Raw genomic sequence first — 22687 nt, forward strand, 5'->3', positions numbered from 1 at the left:
GCTCCGGCTCGGCGTCCTCCGTGCGCTTGTTTTGAACGGAGCAAGAGCTGCCGAGGTCTCGTCTCCCGGCCCGGCGGCGCGCCTGACACAAAAATGAGATCGAAGCAATTAGCGCAGGCATTAAAAATGCATGTGATTGCAGGGAGGGCTTCTGCAAGGGGAAAAGGGGGGTGCTGGAGACGTGCTGGGCGCCGCAGGGCGAAGCGGGGTGCTCGGTCCTGCCCCTCGCCGAGCTGGGGAGCGTTGCCCAAGGGTCCGCCCTCCCCCTGCCAGCTTAGTAATGATGAGATTTAAAACGGCACGCGAGGTCGCATCCTTCAACAGGGCTGTGGCTGGAGGGAGCCCACGGGCAGCGTGTCCCCGAACGCGTGTAGGGACCGAGTGGCTCCTTGGGAGCCTCCTGGTGCTGATGCAGCCGGATGATCATCGCGTTTCAGTCCCCGCTCCCTGATTTATTGGGTGCTGCTGAGACGCCTCCTGGTTTCCTTACAGGTGGTGGCTTGTGAAGGTCTCGCAGGGGCTGGGGCCCCCCCGTCCAGCGAGCTGCTTTCTCCCCAGCGCGGTGGGGCTGCGATTTCCCCAGCCCGGTGTGTTTTCCTCCCAACCTCTCCTCTCCCGTGGTGAGGGGGCTGTCGCGGTGCAGGTGAGGCCGAGCAGAGCTGAACCATGGCCAGGGGAAACTTCGCACCCCTTGGCAGCAGGCAGCGAGGTTCGGGGCTGCCCAAGCGCCTGGCAAACGGTTCCTGAACCTTTTGTGGTGAGGGCGCAGTGGGGGTAAAAAAAAAAAAAAAAGGCTGTTGGCAGGGATGCACCGCTGGCTGGATTCACAGAGTGCCTGCGCGGGCTTTTTTCCTTCCGAAACCAAGCTTTTTTCATTTTCTTTGGATTTTTTTTTGTTTGTTTTAAGGCACTTTCCCAAGCTAATACAGCAGCATAAAGCAGAGTGAAGTCAGGACTCGGGCAGCGGGGAATCAGGGGCTGTGTTTTATCCTTGCCTTTAATCTCGGCCTCTGTCCCCGACTGTCAGTTCGATCCCTCTGGCCTCCGCGGTCCTGTTTTCTCCCCTCCGGTTAGCGAGCATTACCGCGTCCCTCGATCATTAGCTCAGCAGCGAGATTTCCTTCCCAACCTCCCATCGCCCTGCTGCCCCGCTGCCCTCCCCATCGCAGCCCCGCTTGTGGGCAGGGATTTGCTGGTGCCCCCCCACACCCCCCCCTTTATTTTATCCCTGGGACAGGAGGGGAACGAGCACGGGCACCTCCTCGTCCCGCGGGATGCCTGTGCCGTGCGTCCCCAGAATACCAAAGGGGTCTTGCTGGGACACGCCGGGCTGGCAGCAGCAGGCGTACGAGGAAGGGTGCCCGCAGCGGGGTGTTTGTGTCCCCAGGGGCGGAGGGGTGCTGGGGGGCCGGGGGCACGCGCTGTCCTTGCGGCGCTGGCAGGAAAACTCTCCGGGACTTTTCCACTCCCCCGCCGGTCCCAGCGTGCCGGGTGTCAATTTTCCCTGCACGAGGCCCTTGGCAGGATCAGGGCCGGGCGTCAGCGGGCTCCGCACCCCGATTCCCACTTCAGCCCTCACCTGCTGCACGGATTCGGGCACAGCCCGGTCTCACCCCCCCGCCTCCCCTTTCCAAAAATACCTTTCCTTTTCCCAGGCCCATTAGCTCATCAGTTCAGTCTATCCCAAGCATCCCAGCTCCTTCCGTTGCCTCCCTACCGCGATTCCAGCCCCTTTGCCCCATCTTTCCCCGCACCGTCCCGGCGTCTTTCCCATAGCAAACAGCCGGAGAATTTGCTTGCAGAAGCCCCCGGCTCAGCACCAGCCCCTGCCCTCTCCCTGCAGGGCACAGCTGGGCCCCAGCCTGCTCCTGACGGGCGAGAAGCAGCAGCACCACAAGGCTGGGGGGAGCTTTGCAAGCACCGAAATAAAGCAACGATTGTTTGGTTTTCCTGCAGAGCTGGTTGCACGAGAGAGCTGGAGCATGGCCACGGTTTTTGGAAAACCTCGCACGTGGCCGGGGCGCTGCACCCACCAACCCCCTTTCCCCCAAGCCTTAACCCTCGCGCACACAGCTTTGTTTTCCTTTAACGCCCCAGGCTGTTTTCTTCCCCTTTAAACCTCAGCTGTCAGCTGGACATACCAGGAGCTTGCCAGAAATGTCGGCGGCGTCAGGTGATGGCCCAAATGTCTGCGGGCTCCCCCCCCCCCGGCTCCCTCACTTCTCGTCCTCGAGCAACACCGAGCAGCAGCAAGAGCCCAGCCCAGGCAGCGCCAGCGCCAGCAACAACCACGAAGCCAGCGGCCGTCAGGTGAGGGCCAGGGCAACCTCAGCATCGGCGCAAGGTGGCCAAGGGCAAGGTGGCCGAGTGCTTGATTTTGGGGAGCTGTCGGGGCTGTTGGAAGCCACGGCCGTGGCTTGCAGCGAGGGATGGGAGCAAGGGGAGAGCAGCGCCCGGGTGGGTGGGAAGCCCTGGAGCAACCCAGGGCGGGTGAAAAATGAGCGTCGTGGCTTTGGGTTCTCCATCAAGCTTGTGGCAGTGCTGGGAAGCATGGGGAGGGTTGGCACCGGGGCAGAGGGGTTTGGTGCTGAGGTCCTGGCGGTGCCGGTGCTGGTCCAAGGCCAGCGGGAGCCGTGCCGGAGCGGGGCTCGGCAGCGCTGCGGGGGGAAGCGAAGGTCGGTTTTGATCCAGGTCCCTGCTGGTGCACAGCTCCTAAAAAAAACCACTGGCTGGAAGGTAAGGGAAAGCACATCCAGGTCAGAGCCGCGAGGTGAGACAGATCGGTGTGAGCGTCCAGGGGAGCCCCCAGCGCTCAGCCAGCCTGGGCCAGTTTCTCAGAAGCAGCCCCCATTTGTGGGAGAGCTGCTCCCTTCCCCGGGCTCAGGAGCTGACGCAGGACCCGCTGGGTGCGTGTCCCCAGGCAGCGTGGCCGTCCCCAGGCAGCCTGCCCTTCATGGGTACCTGCTGGCCAGGACACGCTTGCAGGAGCTCGGTTTTAAGCGCACGCAGGGGAAGCGGCCCCGAGCAGCTCAGGCTGTGCCCGTCCATCCTTTCCGTGGTCGCAGGGCTGCCGTGAACCCCGTGTCACGGCGCGGGGTGGCAGGGCTAGGATGGGTTGAGGGGGCTGTGCCCGCTCCCTCGGGACCCAGTGCCACGTCCCACAGCAGTGGCAGCCCTTTAGGTGCCACCTCAGGGCAGCGAGCGCTGGGTGTGATTAAAATGCGGGGACAGATTTATGGCCAGGCACTGGGAACCCCAATATCACTGCTACAGATGCTGGGGTACCCGACCCGTGCCTATCCCTGTGCTCACCCCATCCCAGCAGCGGGACCGGGTGTTTTTGGGACCGGGTGTTTTTGGGACCGGGTGTTTTTGGGACCGGGTGTTTTTGGGACCAGGTGTTTCGGGGGCCGGTCCATCCAGGATAACACAGCTCCTTTCCCTCCCTCCTGATGCTTCACAGAGCTGCCAAATAAATCCTTCTGTGCAGCAAACTGTATCTTTGTATCTTATCCACGAGGGACGCGGGGACTGGTCATAAAGTTTATGAACGTCATTTTCTTTCAAGAAAGGAAATACAAGATAAAAGAGCTCAGGGTTTCTGCACGTCAGGATTTATGGCTCGAGCTGGGTTCCTGCCCCGAGAGCTGAGCTGTTCGCTCCCGGCACGAGGCTGGCTGTGGCTGCGGTTGAGGGAAGAGCAGAAAAGGTGGGGTGGAAATTCATCGCGAACCGATGCTGCGTCCGCTCACGGCCCATGCGGGATCGCCCCGGTCCTGGGCGACCCAACCTCAGCGCGAAGGCTGAGCTGAACCTGGCGCTAAGGCAGCCCCACCGGAGACGAGGGAGAGGAGCTGTATTTATAAATAACTCCAGAGCTGTAACGAGAAACCCGTCTGTGCGACAGGGGGCAGAGATTTGGGCGTTTTAGCTGCGTTTGCACCAGGGAGCAGGAGGCTGGCAGGGGGAGGCCGTGCGGGATGGGGTCTGCGCTGGGGGGAGTTTTTTGCTGTTTTGCAGCAGCCGAGGGGGGCCGAGTTTGCCTTGACCCTGGCAGGATGTGTGCTGGGCTGGAAGCAGTCGGATGTTCCTTACGGCCAAGGCTTCGAGGTGTTCGGAGGCACAAGGCCAGAAACTGAACAGAAATGGGGCAATTAGGTTTGCAAAACACCGCCGCGCGTTGCTCCCGGGCTGGGCTGGCGCTCGGTGCAGGAGCTGGCTTTGAATCTAGGTCAGCCATGCTAGCGAGAGCTACGGACACGCAGATCTCCTCAAATCAACAGCCAAGATAGTTTCTTGCCTTTTAATTAAGGAAAAAAAAATAATAATATTAAAAAAAAAGAGCATCACCCTGCAGTGCTTGAAACAAGGCTTTGCAGCCCCGCTCCTCGAGGTGTCCAGTGACACTGAGAGCCTGGTCTGTGTTGACAGGGCATTGGTTTTTATGGCAATTCTCCTTTTTGATATTCCGAAGAGTTTCTGTGAGCGGGGCTGGCTGGAGGTGTGCGCATCCTCCCGGAGCCGGGCTCCGTTTGCCCCCGGCTGGCGGACCCAGAGCGGCGAGGCTGCCGTGCGGGATGGGACGGAGCAGGCGCTAATTAAAGCTCGGAGAACTTCATCCGCTTGATTTCTTTTGGCTGTGCTTAGAGTTGGGAGTAAATAGACTGCTCTTCGTGGCCTCTTCCGACATTTGGCCCCAAATGAGAGCAGCACAGAGGGGAGCAGCGCCCGGCAGGCCGTGTCCCCAAAAGCCCCGGCCAGCGCGTCCTGGCCAAGCCCGTCCATGAATCGCAGAAGGCAGAGCCGTGGTTTGGCCGGGGTGGAAGAGCCTGGCAGGTCCTGGGGCCGCACACGCGAGCGGCAGAAATGCAAAGTGCCCTCAGGCCGGCGGCGTGGTGCTGGGAGCACCGCGAGGGAGAGCTGGGGAGATGCTTCCCTGCAGGCGTCGTCGTGCCTCGGGCGGTTTCTCTGGGGAGGGGAGTTCCCTGTAAAGAGAAATGTTTTCCTTCCCCCAGATTTTCTGCCTCGTCTTCATCTGCAGTGCCTGGGTTACTTTTTCATTTCAGCTGGAGGAAAAAAAAATATTCAAGGTTTCTCTGGTTTTATTTTTGAGGATACAGATTTATCTGTAATTCCGTGTATTTTTAGTGACGTAAATATCTTTTGGCATTCACGATAACTTGAGCTGGCAGAAGTGAATTTTTTCAAGTGTCTTGTTTCAGAGGAGCTCAGCCCGGCTCAGTGAGTGTCTGCGGGAACATTTATCTGCGCAGAATGAACGAGCTGCTTCAGAACAAAAAGTAAATGAAAAGAAGCCCTCTCTCCCTTGTGCAAATCTTGCTCGGAGTTTTGCTTAAGAGCAAACAATAAGAGCCTTATCAAATTGTGGTTTTTTTCTCCCTGACTCTCTTAGCGATGCCAAGGCTCCCAGCACTGTGTGTTGTGGCAGCCGCGTTTCAGCCTTGGACTGTCTCTAAAGCAATAAATACGGATTGAAGTCAGGTTGCACTCTCTGCTCCAAAGAGGTGTTTTGACAAATGTGCTTGCTTTTTGCTTTTCTCCCTTTTTCACCCAAGGGAGTTGAAAAAAAAAAAAGGAAAAAGGAAAAACAAAACAAAAAAAAATCACAACAGCAAACCTACAGCTTTCAAGGGAGAAATCCTCTTTAAAAGTTGTTGCAACTTAACAAAATGCTAAATGCTTTTATTAACTTCTAGAAAGGCTCTGAAGAGCTGCTTTCTTCCTGGGCTGAAAAGCACTCATCTAAGTGGCCTGGCTTTGTTCGCTCAAGCTGGTGCAGGCTGGTAATTGTAGAGTAGAAATTCCTTTCTGAAGTGTGCAGTGACGAAAGAATAGAGAAGAGGGAGGAAAAAAAAAATAAAACAAACCACCTTGGGGGATGCTGAAGGAGCGAGCTTTGCAGGTAGGAGGGTTTCTTCTCCCCCTGTGCCTCCAACCCACCTCATCCGACTCCTCCAGGCGAAAAACAAAGCGGGCACCTGCGTGGAGAGCCTGCTTGCTCGGGGGGTTAATTACAGCAGGAGGAGGGAGAAGGGGAAATGTAAGCGTCAGAGCTTCGGCTCTTTGCGGCGGGGCGAGGAACACGCTGGAGCTCGGAGCTGGCAGGTGCAGGAGGGAAGAGACCCAGAGGGAGCGGGTGTCCCGCCATGGGGCACCTGCAGGTTTATGCCGCCCCCCCCCCCGTTGGCCACCAACATCTGAGAGCAGTGGCCCCGTGTGCCCCCTTCGTGGCCCTTGGCTACGGAGAGGGTGAGGGCACTGGCCGCGGGGTGGCAGAGGCGATGTCGCGCCCACCCAGCTGTGCAAGCTTTGGTGTAGGGAAATGGACCTTCCAAAGATGTTATCCCCTCCTGCACTGAGTTTCTTCTAGCGAAACTGGGATGCCAGAGTTCCCAGGCTGGAGAAATAAGGAGAAAGTCACCCATATTAGCAGGGGCAGGCCAGCCAGGGCTTTGCACCCTGCTTTTGGAGGGCTGTAGGAACACGAACTGGCCCTCAAAATAACAACAATATATGTGTGTTTTTTTTCCATCACTTGTAGTTTGGGGTTTGGAGTATTTTCCTCTGATTTTACTGCCTTGATGGTGTGGAGCCTGATGCTTCCTCAGTGTAAATATTTCATCTTCCTTTTTATCTTCCTCGATGGCTGCAGGATTCCCCTGCCCGATGTCCACCAGAGCAGGAGCACCCTTGCAAAGAATAAAGTGAAGAAGGGCGAGGGTTTGCTGGGCGCTTGCTGGAGAAGCCAGGGTGCTGCTCCTGGAGTGTGTCGGTGCTTTTCCTTCCTTACTTACGCCAGCAACTCGTTCCTGCCACAGCCACGGATGGATTTCTGTCTGGGGCTGGAATTGGGAAGTGAATCCTCCACTCGGGCTCTGTGGCAGCGTGGAGGGGCCGAGGGGGCTGCAGCTTGGGCGGGAGCCGCGCGGGTGCTGCTTTGACACATCCTCGCACCGTGTGCATGAGCACAGTGCAGGAAACGCTCCCGGTGGCACTCAGGTGTTAAATGGCAGGGAATGTCCCAGCCTCACGTTTCTCTTGGAGGTGTAGAAAATGTCGCTAACCCCACCGGCAGTGCTCAGGGGCAGGGAGCTGCCCAAGGACAGCAGCTCGCAGAGGCTTTATTAATAAACCTCATTCGCGAGGAATGTCCTAGCTTGGGGAAAGACTAAGACCAGCATTAACACTGTCTCATAAGGCAAACTGAGATTGTTTCACAGCAGGGGTGGTATTAATGCAGCGTATTAATAACCCGGCATTCCTGGTCCAAGGAATGCCCTGATCCAGCTGGTTCGATGAGGCCACCGCATTAATTTGATAGCTCCTCTCCATCGTCCCCCTCTGTGTCTTTTACCCCCAACAGGTCTAAATCGGGTCTTTCCTGGACTCCGCGTGTCAGGCCGGGGCTCCCTGCCAGTCCCCGGGGCTGTGCGAGGCCGGGCAGCGCTCCCAGCCCTGCCGATGCCACTGCAGGCGGTGGCTTCGCGGTGGCTCGTCCCCCCTCCTTCTCATGCTCTCCCTTTCATCCTCTGTTTGCAGACACCGTCGGCACCACGCTGAGAAGCCACACGGGGTGAGAGCCCGGAGCCGGCGTGGGGCGGCCCAGCGCAGCATGTCCCAAAACCCGTCACCCCTCCGCTGCCACTGACCGGGAGCGAGCCCTGCGGCGAGCAGCATGGTGGGGCAGAGCGAGGGCAGGAAGGTGGTCCTCCTGGAGCCTTTCGTCCACCAGGTGGGCGGCCACATGAGCATGATGAAGTACGACGAGCACACGGTCTGCAAGCCCCTGGTCTCGCAGGAGCTGAGCTTCTACGAGTCGCTGCCCCTGGCCATGCGGCAGTTCACGCCCCAGTACAAAGGTGCGACCCCGCGCGTGATAAATGGGTGACGGAGGTGCCGCCAGGGTGAGCCCTGAGCGCGGGTTCAAGGCTGGAGGGGTGGCAGCACGGGAGGGACGGCTCGGTTGGGGACGGGAAGCCCCTTTGCTCGTGCAGATCGGGTTTTGTTCAGCGAGGAGGCGTGCACAGAAGCAGGTCTGCGAGGCTGGCTTTTCCCAGCCTGGCTTTGAGGACTTTGCTGGCCGTGGCACCAGATGGGCCGGTCTGAGGCCGTGTGAACGGTGGCAGGGAGTGGTGGTAGGAAAGCTGGGGCTTGGAGAGGCTTCTCCGAACCAGGTTCTGACAAGTCACACGCTCTGCATGAATGCTGCCAGATTATTTAACAGCTGGGGATCTCCAAACCACCCCGTGCTGCTGTGCCGCCCGGATGCTGTGGCCAGGCAGAAGCACCACATATTTCTGTAGTTGCTTTGACCTGCAAGACAAGTCGAAGCGGCCTGCTTGCACAGTCTACCCTTCATTCCTTGTGGGTGCTAGCCCTCAGGTAGACTGCTTTTTCCACACAGTTAACATTTCATTAACCCCAATTAGGAAGCTGGCCCGCTCCTGCTTGGCGCTGCCCTGACCTTTTGCTAATGTGATGCTGCGGGAGCTGCCCGTGCCCTTGGGATCACACAACAGCTGGCCCCATACAACAACCCTGGGAGTCGAGATGCCGCTCTGAAATAGCAGCCTGTGAGAAGAAAGGGTTTTGTGCCAGGAGCAGGGCTCAGGGGTTTTGCCTTTGCCCCACGCCCCCTGGTTTTAGAGGAGGTGAAGGTTTGGGCCAGAGGCAAAGAGTTGGCGAGGGCAAGGAAAGGGTCAGGGCTGGCACCAGCATGAGCTGGGGGAGAGGTGGTCCTTGGGGCCAGCATGAAATACCAAGCCTGGAAAAAGCAGCACAGGGCTGTATTACGCATCTCGTTTGATGGCTGCTCCACCTGAGCCAAGCCCTGCTACAGTGCTCCCGTGAGCACGGATCCCTAGAAAACCAGAGGCAAGAACCACTTAGCTTCTGAAAATCAAACCCAGCTCTCAGCTTGAGCCATAGAAACACAGCACTGGGTGTCCGTGAGGGCCCTAGCATGTTTTTATTTTATTTTATTTTTTTAAGATATCTTTCCTCCCTCCCTTCCTTATTCCCTCCCTGTTTTTGCCTTTACTGCCAGACTTGTGCTGCTCGTAAAGCTCCTGACCCTGGATTTTTGTGAGAGGCGAGAAGCTCAGCTGTCACCTAAAAACTTAAAATATCTTTTGGTCCTTCAGCGTTACGGAAAGGAGCTCAAAGTGTCAGCCGAGGTCTTGATGCACTTCCAATCCAATTTCCCCCTTCTCCAGAAAGTCAGGAGCCTCTGCAGATTTATGGGACAATATTAAAAAGATGCTTAAGAAAGAAAACAAGTCTTCCTCTAAGCAATTTCCTTTAGCAGGAGCCAGGGTTTAGTGCTGGAGAGCTGAGCCCTGCTCTGTCTCTCTAATAAAGACATTAAGCAGTCCCAGCTTATCAGTTCAGGGGTGGCCCGGTTATTAATCCCTTTTTGTCATCTTTTTCTTTTCTACTGCAAGTCCCAGTGAGTTTTGCAACGAGGGGTAATTAAATAGCAATTCTCCTCCAATTTGGCATTGGGCAGACACTTTTTTTTTTTTTTTTCCTGCTTGTAACCGTCCCAGCCCTGAAAGCTGGGTAAATTAAAGAGGTGGGACGTCTTCCCACGAGGCAGATCAGCACCAGGGGGAATAATCCTGAGGTCTTCATCACCCGCTCACACGTGTCCACGCTCCTCATCTCTATTCTTAGGCTGCAGGGGGGGCTCAGGGATCATTATGTAATGATGACATTATGTGCAGCGCTGATCAAATGTCATCATTCAAATCCTACACCCACTTGGCTGCTTCAAAAAACGTCCCCTGCTCACTTAACCCTTTCGGGCAGGTCGGTGACCTTGAGGCTGGCTTTCCCGCACCAGCCCCTTCCAAACCTCCTCCCGCCCCATCCAGAGCTTGCAGGGGGGTTTTGAATACAAGGTTGGAGCTCCTGAGGGTCCCTGGGGTGTCACCAGCATGGTGATGGCACCAGAAATATCCGCTGCTGGCCTCGCTGGCTCTGGGCAAGAGTGGGGTTGTGTTGGCGGTGGCACTGAAAGGCAAGCAAAGGCAAGCACCCGAGTACGACTTTGCTCCCAAGCACATCTTTGCTCCCAGACAGATGTTTTCTCGTGGCAATAAAAGAGACGGTTGGCAGCATTGTATTTGCTTTGCGCACAGAGGTCACTTGCAGGACGTATGCAAAAACCATCCATCCCATAAGGAAGTACATCGGGAAACAAAAGTAACTGTAAGGCTGGGATGCGGGTTTATGAAGGCAGTGTTCGGGGGGAAGGAGGTGAGATGATCACGTTCCCTTGCAGTTTAACTGCTCGTTCTTGCCTTTGAAAATCTCCCCATTAATTTTCATATTAATGTAAGATATTTAAGAACTCTTAGTTTCATGCTATATATAACATTTTTAGGGCCGGATTGTCAGCACTATGTAAATCAGCACAGCCCCATTGACTTGCAGATATGTAATTGGGACAGTTTTTAAGGTTACAGGCTGCTGTAGTGCCAGAACTGAGGCATAGTGCTAGATTTGAGAATTAGATTTTTAGAATCGAGGACTCTGTTCCCCTCTCAGTGACTTCTTAAAGATAAAAGGGCTTTGATTCCAGCAAAAAAAAAAAAAAACAAAGTTGGCTTTTTTCATGTCCACCTCTCCCGAAAATTCAAAGCAAGCATCCGAGCTGAAAAGAATTTCGCTTGCTCTTGGTAATCTGTAATATGGATTTTACAAACGGGACACTGCTAGAGATCATGCGGGTGATGTTGGAGCCTGAGGAAGACGCAGCTCCCAAGCTCCTGCTGCTCATGAGCACCATGAGCAAAGGATTGAGATGGCTAAAAATATCACTCACCCCCTAATTAAGGTTTCTAGCCCCATGGAAAGAACCCCACAGGGGTTTCCAGCCCCTGTCTCCCCTGGGCAGAGCAGCCTGTGTGTGTTGCTCACTCATTTCAGTGCGAAGTTAGCGGATTTAGCCCACACCGTTAGGATTAATGCTGATTTTTTTATAGCGAAAGGGAACAGAAGTGGTTGTGGGATGCAGCTGGGCCAAGGTACCCGAGCGGAGGCCGTACAGGGGGCAGGAGGGCACAGCGGGACCTGCGGGGACGCGAGGCTCAGGACCACCCCAAGTCGCACGGAGGTGGCTGGCGGCTGCAGCCGTGGGAATCTTCCCTCGGTCGGCAAAACCCAGCAGAGAGGGCTCTGCACAGGCAGGGAGGGCAAACCCCTGTGTCCGTGTTTACTCTCTGTAATCTCACTTTAGACGGAGAGGAGGCAGTTTGCATGTTTATTTGGCAAATTTGTTTGGGAGAAGAGAGCTGCCTCGTTTGTAAGCTGCAGAAATGCATCTCCCCGCAACGAGGAGGAGACCAAGCGAGGGCACCCGGGAGACGGCTGGCACAAACCCAGCCCCGCGTGTCGCTAACGGGGGCCCTCTCCAGCGATGAGTTTTGTTGGTCCAACAGCCCAGACCGTCCTCTTTTGGATCTGCCTTGCTGCAGCCAGACTTGAAAGCAGCGGGGTGCTGCCGCGGATGATTCACGCGGCTGGCATCCTCTCTGAGACCGAAAGGGCGATGCTCTAAAAATGCCTGCGCTGCCTCGAGAGGCTCGGACAGCCCTGACAGAGGGCTGCAGGAGCAGCGCTGCCCTGAGCGAAGGACTGCTGTTATCAGCCTTTCCCAGAAAGGTCAGAGCCGTCTGGAACGCCAGCCACGGCCATTCCTGCTCTGTTATTTGACGCGCGGAGGCAGCAGTCCCGATGCCAGGGATGGGCAGAGACTGGGCTAACTACGTGTGACAGGCTAAATGGCATTTGAGCCCTGTGCTTCCCATTAGAGTCAGGGAAAATTACAATCCGAAAACATACGATGGTGTTTTAAGCACTTAGAGCGGAAAGAAATAATCGCCGCTCACGGTCGCGTTCCTCCTCAGGAGCACGTGAGGGTCCGGTCGCTCCCGTCATCCTGCCATTAGGGTCCTGGTGCTGGGGGAAGGACACGTCCGCGACAATGTGTGGCCATCACGTACGCAGGCAGCGTTGCCAGCCCCTACGCGTGCCTCTGCCCTTGTTCCTGGGGGCTCTCCAGTTAAAAGAAGCAGTTGGCATGCTGGTCGTCTTTGGAAAATTCCCGTTCCCCAACCCTCCCTTTGCTTTCTACCAATGAAAAGCATTTCCACCTTGCCCTGCGCTCAGAAGTGAGACCTTAATCCCCCGTCATAAATAAGGCAGGAGCTCCTGGGCCAACGCAGGGGGCTTTGCTGGGTCACTTGCTGCGTAACAGAGCCTGAAGGAATGGAGGAGGAGGGAACATGGTGTTCGGAGGAGACAGCTTTCAAGCAGAGCCCACAGAAGGAGGGGAGGGAACGTTAGCAAAGCTTGTGGCTGTTTTCCAAGGGTCTCAGACTAACGGTGTTTAATGGGCCTCAAACCAGGCCGGGATCAGTGCGAGGGACCACTAAAACACGAGGGGGCGGCTGTGCCGCTGGTGCTGAGCCTGTACGGCAACGCGGGGGTTAACCTCACTCTGCTTTGGTTTTCCTCCTTTCCTGCAGGCGTCATTTCTGTGCACCTCAAAAAGGACAGCCTCGGCAACCTGACCCTGCTCGCCAGCCCCAGCCTGCAGGCGGAGAGCTGCGGCCGGCTGGACCACGCCATCGGCGACTCGGCGGTGACGATATGGCACAAGTGCAAGTGGGCCGCCGGCACCGGCACCGGCAGCGAGCACGCGCTCGTCAAGAGGTGTCACACGCAGCTCGCCAAGACCTTCAAAGACAGGTGAGGGTTCGCCACGGGCAGGAGGCTCCCTGCAGTTTTCTCCCGGTCCCGGCCTGCTGTTTGGCAGCTGGAGCCATCCCGGTCTCGGTGGGGTTTAACTGGGATGGTTTTGGTGGCACAGCTCCTGGTTTAAGGCAAGGTCCAGGCTTAGAGAACAAAAGCAAGGTCCAGCCTGCTGGCTTCACGGTTCACCCACAGATGGAGCAGGGCAGATTTGGCTACGGCTGAGGTGCTACTGATCGATTTTATGCCTCAAGCTCTGCTTTAAGCCCGTTTCCTCCAAGCGCAGCCAGCTCCAAAAGGAGGAGAGGCCCCACAAGAAGAGCCACCGAGCACGTAGTGCCCTTCTGCTGGTGGCCAGCCAGGAGGTCGGTAGCCACACTCGAGGTCGGTCCGATCCTGTCCTTGTCCCCAGAGAGAGCTGCCTCTGAAAGGCATCACGGTGCTCGCAAGCACGCCCCGACCTCAGGACCTGCGGAGGCTTTCCACGAGACATCTTTCATGTCAAATTGGCTCTGAAAAGACCTCAGTCAGCTATGACTGAAGGGTGCAATATCGCTACCGTGAAACCGCTGCCCTCGGTGTGAATGGAGTTAGGGCTTTGGGGCCAGCAAATGACCGTACGAGGAGAACAAATATCCTTTTTGCTCCCTCCCTTCCCTCCTCGAAGCCAGCCCTTGGAAACTGAGAATCATTCCTATTGTTGGACGATTTGCCTGTGTTGTGCCTGTTAGCTAGATAGAGATTCCTGGTCATTGACACCATGAATGGTGCTTTTCACAGAAGCCAAGCGCACTTTGAAATTATAATGAAAGAAAATATTGGCATCCAGCAATAGCTGGCTTTCTGAAAATTACTTTCACAGAGTAACAAAAGATCTCTGCAGTTTGGACATGATGAATATGTTTCCTTTGAGAGTCCCTGAAAATTTCCCTTATCAAGTTTGAGGCTCTACAAAAGAGGAGAGGAGGGAATATTCTCTTCTGGAGCTTATAAACCAAGCATGTTCTTTTGTGTTCTTTGACTAGCTGCCCAGGGAAGATGCTATTGAGGACAGACCTTCAGTACCACACAGATCCACTTTTGGAAGATGCAAACGGAAACCAGCCAGAAAGAAAGAACTACAACCCCTGGGGACTGCACTGTCACAGGCAGCACCTGAACCGCATGTCCTCCAAGTATAATGAGAACAAACTTCACCGTATCCTTTCTCTTCTCTCTCCTCCATCGCAGCCTTTGCCACAAATAACAGCTCATAAGCAATGTATGTTTTATTGCAGCGGTATGCATCCCTTCTCTGTCTAGCTGCTGTGCAAAAAGGAATACAGCTGCTCTCTTCTCCCACTATCTTAAAAAAAAAAAAAAAAAAAAGGAAAGAAAGAAAGAAAAAAGAAAAAAAATATTTCCCATAAGGGGGTATTCAAGCTTAAGTCAAAGATCCCCTTGGCATACATTTAAAAACACAACTGTACAGGAATTAGCAGCCGCCTCGCCTTTTATTTTCCTATTACACTTCATTACCCACCAGTCATGTGAGTAATACAGTTTAACAACTTCCCCCACACCCACTGGGGTGAGGACAGCACTGAGGCAAGGTGTTGGATTGACAGCCCAGGGCTACGGTGTCACTAGAGAAAGGAGCTGTTGGTGCTTTAATTGGTAGGACTGTACTACCGTAAATTAACTGCAATTGGCAGCAAGGGGCCTATAGCAATGACACGTTGGTAAAATTGGCTCAGAAAGTCTCATTACAGTTGTGAGCTATTATGGAGAGCGTCAGCAGTTGCTCTGATTTAAGACCTCTTTCAATTAGAATTTAAAAGTATTGGGTTTCCCTTAACTCATGCCCAGAATTTCTATTGCTTGAGAATGTGGTATCGAAATACAGCTATCCCTGCATCCTGGACTTAAAGATGGGCACCCGGCAGCACGGAGATGACGCCTCAGAGGAGAAGAAAGCGCGTCACATCAAGAAGTGTGAACAAAGCACCTCTGCCTCTCTGGGTGTTCGCATCTGTGGGATGCAGGTAAGACAGCGCCCTGGTCCTTCTGATGTCTGCCTGACACGCAGCTTGAAACCAAGCTGGAAATCTAAAGGGATTCTTTCCCTTGTTGGTGTAAACTGTAGTAGATTTCTTCTTGTCTCCCACCAAATAGAGGCAAGCCACTCGACTTGTGCATCCTATCCTCAATCAGGGCAGATGCTTAGGGAAGGGTATAGAATACGGCACGTAGAGGGGAACCTTCTCCCATACCCCTGTTTGACTTCTGGAGATTTGATTACCTTCAAGCTGAGAATCTGCCTGTACACGAACACAGATTCTCCTCTTGTGCTCAGCTCCTGGCTGCTGCACACACACACAAAAAAAAAAAGCATCACTTGCTCCACTCATGCCTTTGCTGAGCTGTCTCATCTGATTGCTGCAAGAGCGAGGGGTTTCTTTTGTGCTAAATATTATGGCTCTTCTTGATTAAAATCGCTGCCCTCCCTGCTAGAAATGGAAGCTACACATTTGATTCACTCACAGTTCTCAGGCAGGCTTCAAAATGTTGTTCTGCTGTGCCTGAAGGATAATTATGACAACGATGATTATAAAGCACATACACTGCAGCGTAAACAGTATCAAAAACTATGTCCCTTTCTGGTCTCTGACATCCTTCTGCTGAGCAGATTAGCCTTTAAGTTACAGCTGGTATGTGAGCTAATTCTGAATTCACTCTTCCAGTTCTTACTCTGTATTACCATTGCCTCACATACATAAAGATTTCTGCCTGTACCTTGTCCCTCTGTTTAAGAAAACAAGATTATTGCTACCTGTACTAAGAGAAGGAACAAAGATGGGGCATTCCTGTACTACTGCAAACTCCTGACATAGCCAGAGGGAAAATGCTATAAATCAGTAATGATGTGGCTATGAATTAGAGCTATACAGGGTTTACAAAGGGGTAATTTATAGGAGCACAAGAAGAATCTACACCAGTGGCTTAAATTGAAGAGTTTAAATCTCCAGAAAAGGCAGGAGGTGGGATTCAGTGAGAAGCCTGCAGTACACTGCCAGTATTGTTCAGCTGCAGAGGATCTGTGTCTCAGCTTGGGACTGAAATTTTTAGATTAAGGCAAAATCCAGAACACTGGGGGAGGAGGGGGAGGGGGGGGGAGAGAACAATAAGACATCCACTGAATCTGGATTGTTGCTCTCTTTCCTCAAGGTCTACCAAGTGGACACTGGCCATTTTCTCTGCAAGGATAAATATTACGGAAGGAAACTCTCTCCTGAAGGATTCAGGCAAGCCTTGCACCAGTTCCTGTGCAACGGTAACCACCTCAGAACAGATGTCCTGGAGCCCATCATCCTGCAGCTAAAAGCTCTGCTCTCTGTCATCAGGAAGCAAAGCTCTTACCGGTTCTACTCCAGCTCACTTCTCATCATTTATGATGGACTGGAGCACAAGGAGAACACGGCACCCTTGGATAATCACCTCCAGGGGCACTTCCAAAAAACAAACTGCACCACGACACATGGCACTAATCACGCCAGAGTCGACGTCCGCATGATAGACTTTGCCCACACCACTTTTAAAGGCTCCAAAGGCAATCACACCACTTATGACGGGCCAGACCATGGCTATATTTTCGGCTTGGAGAACCTCATCAAAATTCTTCAGAACATCTCGGAAGGAAAATGACAAATTCTGTGAAATAGCCTGAATTTACTAGTGACCGATATCCCTGAAAAGTATTGCATTGGGTCAATTGTATGGGACCCTCACAGCTGCTGAATGTCACGTGCACGGTTTGGAATGAGAGCATGGACAGCTTGCTAGGAAAAAACTGCTACGTGCCATTACTGAACTGAAGCGTAAAAAGCAAAGAGCTGAAGGAATCTGTTCTTTCTGCAATCAATCAGAAGATTTATTTTCCTTTCTTGTTTTACTGCTGTCCTTGATTTATTTGTGAGTCAAAAGAAAGCATTACTTGAAAGAGTCTTAATGATAAAATAGGACCTGCTCACCTCTACCACACTCACAAAGCCAAGCAGGCTAAGAAGATGTTGTGCATTTGAGTGAGACTATTAAAGTGAGCTGGCAGGTCTTAACAGATTGCAGCATTACTCTCATCTCACGCTCAGTGCTACGGGCTGAACACACTCAAAGACACAAGTGGAAGAAAAATGCACACCCTGACATTCACGCTCCACGTGCCCAGCGCTGCAAGACTGTTCTTGCAAGTCATTTTCCATACAGCGCGGGTATTTGGTGCTTTGTTGAAACACAAATGTACCAGACACAGAGCTCCTGGTTCTGTACTGCTTAAGGTGTAAAAGAGGGTGGACCTCAGACCAAGAACTGGACCTTCCAAAGGTTTAATATCCCTGCGGGACATAACAGGGCATGATTCCTAAACTTTCTAAGCAAGAAGCTCCCTGGGGGCTGACGTATGGGAATGTGATGATCCTGTCAGATGCTAGTCACAAAAAACATTCACGTCAAGGTACTTATGCTTCTAATTAAAAAAAATAAAATCAGGGACTAGAAATTAAAGTTCACCTACAAATTCTTGGATACAAATATTTTGTGTGTGTTTGGAGGAGACAATAACAAAAACTTGATACAATGTTTACAGCTTTTGTTGACAGATTTTATTATGGAACAAATATAATTCCTTCCTGCATGGTGTGGGAAACTTGTATGAAAAGTCCTTACACAAGGAATAGAGGTACAGAACCCAGTTATTGGGGAGTGGGGATATAAATAAAGTTGTCTAAGTAACTCTCACCTGTTGTCTGTCTCTTTTTCACTTCCAGAGCATCCTGACGTTATGTTATCTTTTGTTTAGGGCTGTGTGTTTTCAAAACAGCCATTACTTCCACAGGTTTAAATATCAGATCTCAAGGGAGACCCCTTCACTTGTATTTTATTGCATACAGCTGGTAAATTGCGGCAATTTATAGCCGGAAAATGTAAGTCATCTGGCCCAATTGCATATTTTACTTGGCCTGAAGTGGATTTGGGAAGACCTGATTATTTACTGAATGTTGTTCACAGTATTGCATATTTCTTGCCCACAAACTGCAATGACTATAAAAAAAGCCACAAACACTCTGCTTCAGCGGTGAAAGGATTGAGTCATCAGTTGTCTTGGCTCATGCTTGCGCAGTGAGGTCGGTGCTGAATGTGGCCGACACAAGGAACCTGAAGGGCTTTATCCAGACCTCCCTCAGCCTTCGCAGCGCCGCGAGCCTCTCGCTGGATGCTGCCACCAGGCCCTCGGGGCTGAAAGGGGGGAAGGACAAAGAAGGGTCTAAAGGGAAACACCAGCAGCTGGCTACCTGAAAGAAAGGTGTGGGGAGCTGGGGGTCGGCCTCTTCTTGCAGATAACTGTGACAGGACCAGAGGGAACGGCCTCAAGCTGTGCCAGGGGAGGTTCAGGTGGGAAATGAGGAGACATTTCTGCTCAGAAAGAGCGGTCAGGCGTTGGGACGGGTTGCCCAGGGAGGTGGGGGAGTCACCGTCCCTGGGGTTGTTCAAAGAGAGGTTGGACGTGGTGCTTGGGGACATGGTCTAGTGGGTGACAGTGGTGGTAGGGGGTGGTTGCACCAGGTGATCTCGGAGGGCTTCTCCAACCCTAATCATTATTTGAGCACACGCCTGACCCCCTGGTTAATGACGTTACCAACCATTTAACCACCCGCCTGCCTGGAGGCAACTCTGAGCACAACCTCCCCACACGGCAGGGAGAACCAGGCAGCGCTCCCTAGGTACTGAAACTGTCGGAAACCAAGCCTTGAAGAAGCGGCATTAAAACAGCGGCCGCCCATTGCAGCACCACAGGGCCAGCACGCCACTGCCCCCACACGCCCCCCTCCCTAGTGCCCCCCCCGCCTTGTCTGTGCGCATGCGCACCCCCCCACACCGGCCCCTCTCGCTCGCCGTAGGCGCGGCCGCCGTCACGTGGCCGCTCCCCCGGCCGCCATGGCGGCCACCAGGTACCGGCGGTTCCTGAAGCTGTGCGAGGAGTGGCCGGTGGAGGAGACGAAGCGGCAGCGGGACCTGGGCATCTTCCTGCGACAGCGGGTGGCGCAGGCCTTCCGCGAGGGGGAGAACACGCAGGTGAGGGCGGAAGCGGCCCGCGAGGCGCTGAGGGCAGGGCAGGGGATGGGAAAGGGGCCGCGCATGCGCGCTACGCCGCTGTGCCTCAGGGTCCGGCGCCATCTTAGGGCCTGAGGGGCGGGGTGCGCATGCGCAGTGGGTGTTGCTGCTCCTCCTCAGGGTCCGGCGCCATTTTGGAGCCTGAGGGGGGACGGGGGTGGGGGTGCGCATGCGCGGTACGCCACCCCTGCCTCTCGTTAGGGCCCGGCGCCATTTTGGAGCCGTGGGGTTCGTGTTAGGGAGAGGGGCTGCAGCGGGGCTGGGCTGCTCTCCCTCCCTCCTTCCTTCCTTCCCTCCTGGCAGCGGGCAGGCTTCGCTGTACGCGGAGGCCTCGCACCGGTTGCGATATGTGGTGTGAGGTGCCCCCTTCTAGTGGGTTTCGAATCCCTGTTGCAGCGATCAGGGAAGCGAGATGCAGAAAATTTGTCAGGACCGTCATGGAATTCAGGGTGGTTTGTTTGCTGTGAGGATAGGCTGATAACACAATACGGTGTGGTGTATGCAGCAAAATCCATCACTGCTGGGATGCAGTGGTTTTAAAGCTGGCTTCCAGCTGTAACTGTGTTGGAGTTCAGGTTTCAATACTGAAATAAAAGAAGCAAGCACTTGACTTGGGCTGCAGCCCGTTGCAGGTTTGGAGGTGGTGCTGTGGAATGTAAATGTGCCCTTTCTTTGTATGAAAACGTTGTTCCAGGTGTGCGTTTTCTCCTACAATGTGCCATTATAGGCACCTAATTTATATTGGTCACCAGAATAAGCTGCAGCAGACATTCCAGAAAGCGCTTACTGCTTTTTCATATGCCCAGGACAGCTGAATGTGCTGCACCAATTGGTTACAAGATCCCAAAGCTGCCACTCATCTTGAAAATCTAAATTGATGCCTGCAGCACTGATGTCAATTTGTACGTATAAAGACTTAATACAGTAAAGGGAAATGTGCTGGCAGACAGCAGGAGGAATGTATGAGAAAAGCGCTAGAACCTTAAAAGACATTTTGTCAGTCTAATGTCCGTTTAATTCACATGGAGTAAGATTTGCTGATTTTTTTTTCAGGCAATACTATTTCAGCTACCTATATAATAGCTGTTTCTGCTGTCATTACTAAAACATCAGCAGGGTCACTTAAAATGTGACTGTGAAATACCTTAAGCTGAAGATCACCTGCTGCGTGATGGAGCTCATTTTTAACAGTTTGCCTGTCCCCGTATCCTCTCTCCCACAGCAGCCGTTACCTGCTGTATCAGGAGAGCCTTTCCTTCATTTTCCTGGCTTGCACAGGGGAGGGAGGCATCGCCCACCTTGTGCTGAATCTGTGCCAGTGTCCCGAGGACAGATGAGCTGTTTCACTTTTTTCTGCCTCGCTGCACTTCATACTACTCTTACTCATGTATCCGTTTTAATCATTTATGTTTGATGTCATCGAGCAGCAATGCAGAGTTCTGGTCAAGTTGGCCCCACTGTAGAATAGAAAAACAAGTCGAAATGCCATTCACGCTGCTAAATAGCTGGCTCTGCAAGGCAGATGCACCTCTTGGAGGCACCTAGGAGAGTTTTAGGAATTAGCAAAGTCTTTCCAACTTTCTAGACCAAAATAGAAATCCATTTACCCTTCACAAGCTGTACAGTGCCTTGCATGCTGCTTTTCCCTAATCAATTATAAACTATTTTTAGCCTCGCCAGGATTTTATACCTTCCATCCTAGTACCTTATCCTGTTTGATCCTTTAGAATAAAACAGGCGGCCAAACCAGCCTTTGATCAAAGAAATCTCACAGATTTCACAGCACTGGCCAGTAAGCGTGAGAAGAAAACTGTACAGCTAAGTTCGCATTAGCTGTGTGTTCGCAGTTGATCTGTCCTATCTTTTTGAGCAGAATTCAAGGTTCATTCTGGAACTTAGGTGCCTCATTATTCTTGTAGGCCAAGCTGGTGAGAAATGGAGGGGAAAGAAAACGCGCTGCATTCTGGAGCAGCATAATAGGGGTCGTCGGCATCCTGCATTGTGCTGAAAAAGTAACAAAGATACTCCTTTACGGTGCTTTTCATGAGCTTTTAGCTGAAATGAAATGGTTTTGTTCTGCAGGTTTAAAATAAGACTTGTGTGATACTTTTATCCTTTTCCAGATTGCTGACCCCGAGACCTGTGACCAAATGTATGAGAGCTTACTCAGAATCCACACCAACTACTACAAAAACAAGGTAAACATTTCGGCATTAGCCATCATCAGCCTTTTTGTGGGACCTGCCGCTGTCGGTGCAGTAGGCCACATCCCAGCAGGGTTTCTGGAAATGTAGCAGGCAAATGAGCAGTCAGGTGGATGCTGCACTACCGGCTGCCTTCAGTCTCTCCTGGCTTTCAGTCTGAAAGCTGCAGACGTTTTGGCCTCTGTGACATGTATGAACAATGCAGATGATAGTTCCTGGTGTGGATGAACAGAATTCTTAGAGCCTGATGGAAAATAAGTTAGGATTCTATTATTTGGTGACATAATTATCTGTGTTAGGGCACTACAAGTAACATCTTGTTCTCTCTCTCCTTCTTTCACCTACCTGCTCGTTTGTGAAGTATCCACGCCTGAAAGAAACAAGCTTCACTGGAGTGACAGTGCAAGATTGCAAGATGATTCTAGCAACAGGTATTAATACTGTGATTGATTTGGGAGTACATCAGTGCAAGAGATAAAGTACATTCTAGGCTTTGTTGTGTCGGCTTTATCACTTCTGCTAAACACCGGTTACTAAAAGACTGAATTGGACTGCTGTGCAAGTTTATTAGGGTGGTTAACAAGGAGTAAGTTCAGGCCTAATTGAGGAGATTTTCAGTAATCTAGCAGGACAAAAAGCCGATTGTGTTTTGCAAGGGGCAGGAACAGCAGAGGGTTTGCAAGGGCTCTTTGAGACAGAGTGGCAGGAGCTGTGTGAAAAAAAGGCACATTTGCTACATCGCTGGAAAATTCTCAGCTTCTGTTTCACTGCGTTCGTACTCCCTTCAGTATTTCTTCTCTTGTATTAGACTTTGAGAGAAAACAGGGTACCACGATGCAGAAGTACTCTCAGCCAAGTCATTTATTAAATGCAGTATAGGAAGCTAGTGCAGTTTTGTTCTGCTCCAGTTCCTAACTTCGATTGCAGTGTGTGGAAACTGAATATTAGTTGTTAGTGATAAGGGACTCCCTGCACAATTGATTGGAAGGGAAAACAAACTTGCCTCAGGCCCTGAAACAGAAATTCATTAAGATGAGAAGTCAAAAAAAGCAAATATATGTAAGACAAAGGGCTTATAAGAGGGCTTTCATGCTTTTGCTTTTCTGCTTTTCTTCCTCTTTCTCCATCTCCCTCTCCCTTCTCCTTTTGCAGACATTCTGAAACAGATGGAAGACATGAAAAAAGGAACATGGAAAAAATTGCGAGAAAGGTTTTCCGCCAAGAAATCTGAAGAGGACTTGAAGTGATAGGCTAACTCCCAGATTCTCCTCTGTATATATTCCTAAAGCTCTGTATGTTGCCATGATGAATAAAACCATTCATTCCCCTTAGCAACAGCATTTTTTATTCAGACCTACACCTTATACTCTATTTTTAACGCCCGGTCTTTTCTTTCTGGAAATCTAGGCCATACCTGAACACATCTGTGATGAAAGTTATTGGATCAATGTCAAAGAAGGAGGTTTGTGGTGTGTGTTAGACCTGATCATTTGTATTACGAGAAACCGTCAGGAAATGCCAGAGCACGTAGGTACAACCACGCTAGCTTTAAATCT

General features: G+C 52.4%; 2 protein-coding genes and 1 long non-coding RNA gene across 5 annotated transcripts; 2 read left to right on the forward strand and 1 right to left on the reverse strand.

Moving 5' to 3' along the window:
- Nucleotides 1-2209: 2209 nt before the first annotated feature.
- On the forward strand, nt 2210-17553 carry IP6K3 (inositol hexakisphosphate kinase 3). 2 transcript variants are annotated; one of them, XM_080569339.1, is made up of 6 exons: nt 2210-2310; nt 7561-7880; nt 12555-12777; nt 13806-13978; nt 14629-14804; nt 15988-17553. In XM_080569339.1, exons 2-6 carry the CDS (start codon nt 7697-7699, stop codon nt 16462-16464), a joined length of 1233 nt encoding a protein of 410 aa, XP_080425465.1. In that variant the 5' UTR covers nt 2210-2310; nt 7561-7696; the 3' UTR covers nt 16465-17553. The 2 variants fall into 2 exon arrangements, with proteins under 2 accessions (XP_080425465.1, XP_080425466.1); XM_080569340.1 differs by lacking the exons at nt 2210-2310; nt 7561-7880 and adding an exon at nt 12166-12367.
- Nucleotides 16338-18801, reverse strand: LOC308183385. The gene is made up of 2 exons (XR_013942420.1): nt 18692-18801; nt 16338-18051 (listed from the first exon to the last, which is right to left on the reverse strand). It is a non-coding gene; the product is annotated as an uncharacterized lncRNA (long non-coding RNA).
- UQCC2 (ubiquinol-cytochrome c reductase complex assembly factor 2) lies at nt 18707-22462 on the forward strand. Of its 2 annotated transcripts, XM_080569376.1 has the most exons (5): nt 19187-19390; nt 20847-20939; nt 21051-21125; nt 21493-21562; nt 22284-22462. In XM_080569376.1, the coding sequence occupies exons 1-5, from the start codon at nt 19340-19342 to the stop codon at nt 22376-22378; spliced, it is 384 nt and encodes a 127-aa protein (XP_080425502.1). In that variant the 5' UTR covers nt 19187-19339; the 3' UTR covers nt 22379-22462. The 2 variants fall into 2 exon arrangements, with proteins under 2 accessions (XP_080425503.1, XP_080425502.1); XM_080569377.1 differs by lacking the exons at nt 19187-19390; nt 20847-20939 and adding an exon at nt 18707-18888.
- The last annotated feature ends 225 nt before the right edge of the window (nt 22463-22687 follow it).

This window comes from Anser brachyrhynchus (genome assembly GCF_964034855.1).
Source record: "Anser brachyrhynchus genome assembly, chromosome: 27".
In the NCBI taxonomy this organism is placed as follows: Eukaryota; Metazoa; Chordata; class Aves; order Anseriformes; family Anatidae; genus Anser; species Anser brachyrhynchus.

Coding starts and splice junctions, on each gene's coding strand:
- IP6K3 (XM_080569339.1), top strand. CDS start 7,697: ATGGTGGGGCAGAGCGAGGGCAGGAAGGTGGTCCTCCTGGAGCCTTTC. Junction 7,881..12,554: donor GTTCACGCCCCAGTACAAAG/GTGCGACCCCGC, acceptor CCTTTCCTGCAG/GCGTCATTTCTGTGCACCTC. Junction 12,778..13,805: donor GCCAAGACCTTCAAAGACAG/GTGAGGGTTCGC, acceptor TTCTTTGACTAG/CTGCCCAGGGAAGATGCTAT.
- UQCC2 (XM_080569376.1), top strand. CDS start 19,340: ATGCAGAAAATTTGTCAGGACCGTCATGGAATTCAGGGTGGTTTGTTT. Junction 19,391..20,846: donor TTCAGGGTGGTTTGTTTGCT/GTGAGGATAGGC, acceptor TTATTCTTGTAG/GCCAAGCTGGTGAGAAATGG. Junction 21,126..21,492: donor CCAACTACTACAAAAACAAG/GTAAACATTTCG, acceptor TCGTTTGTGAAG/TATCCACGCCTGAAAGAAAC.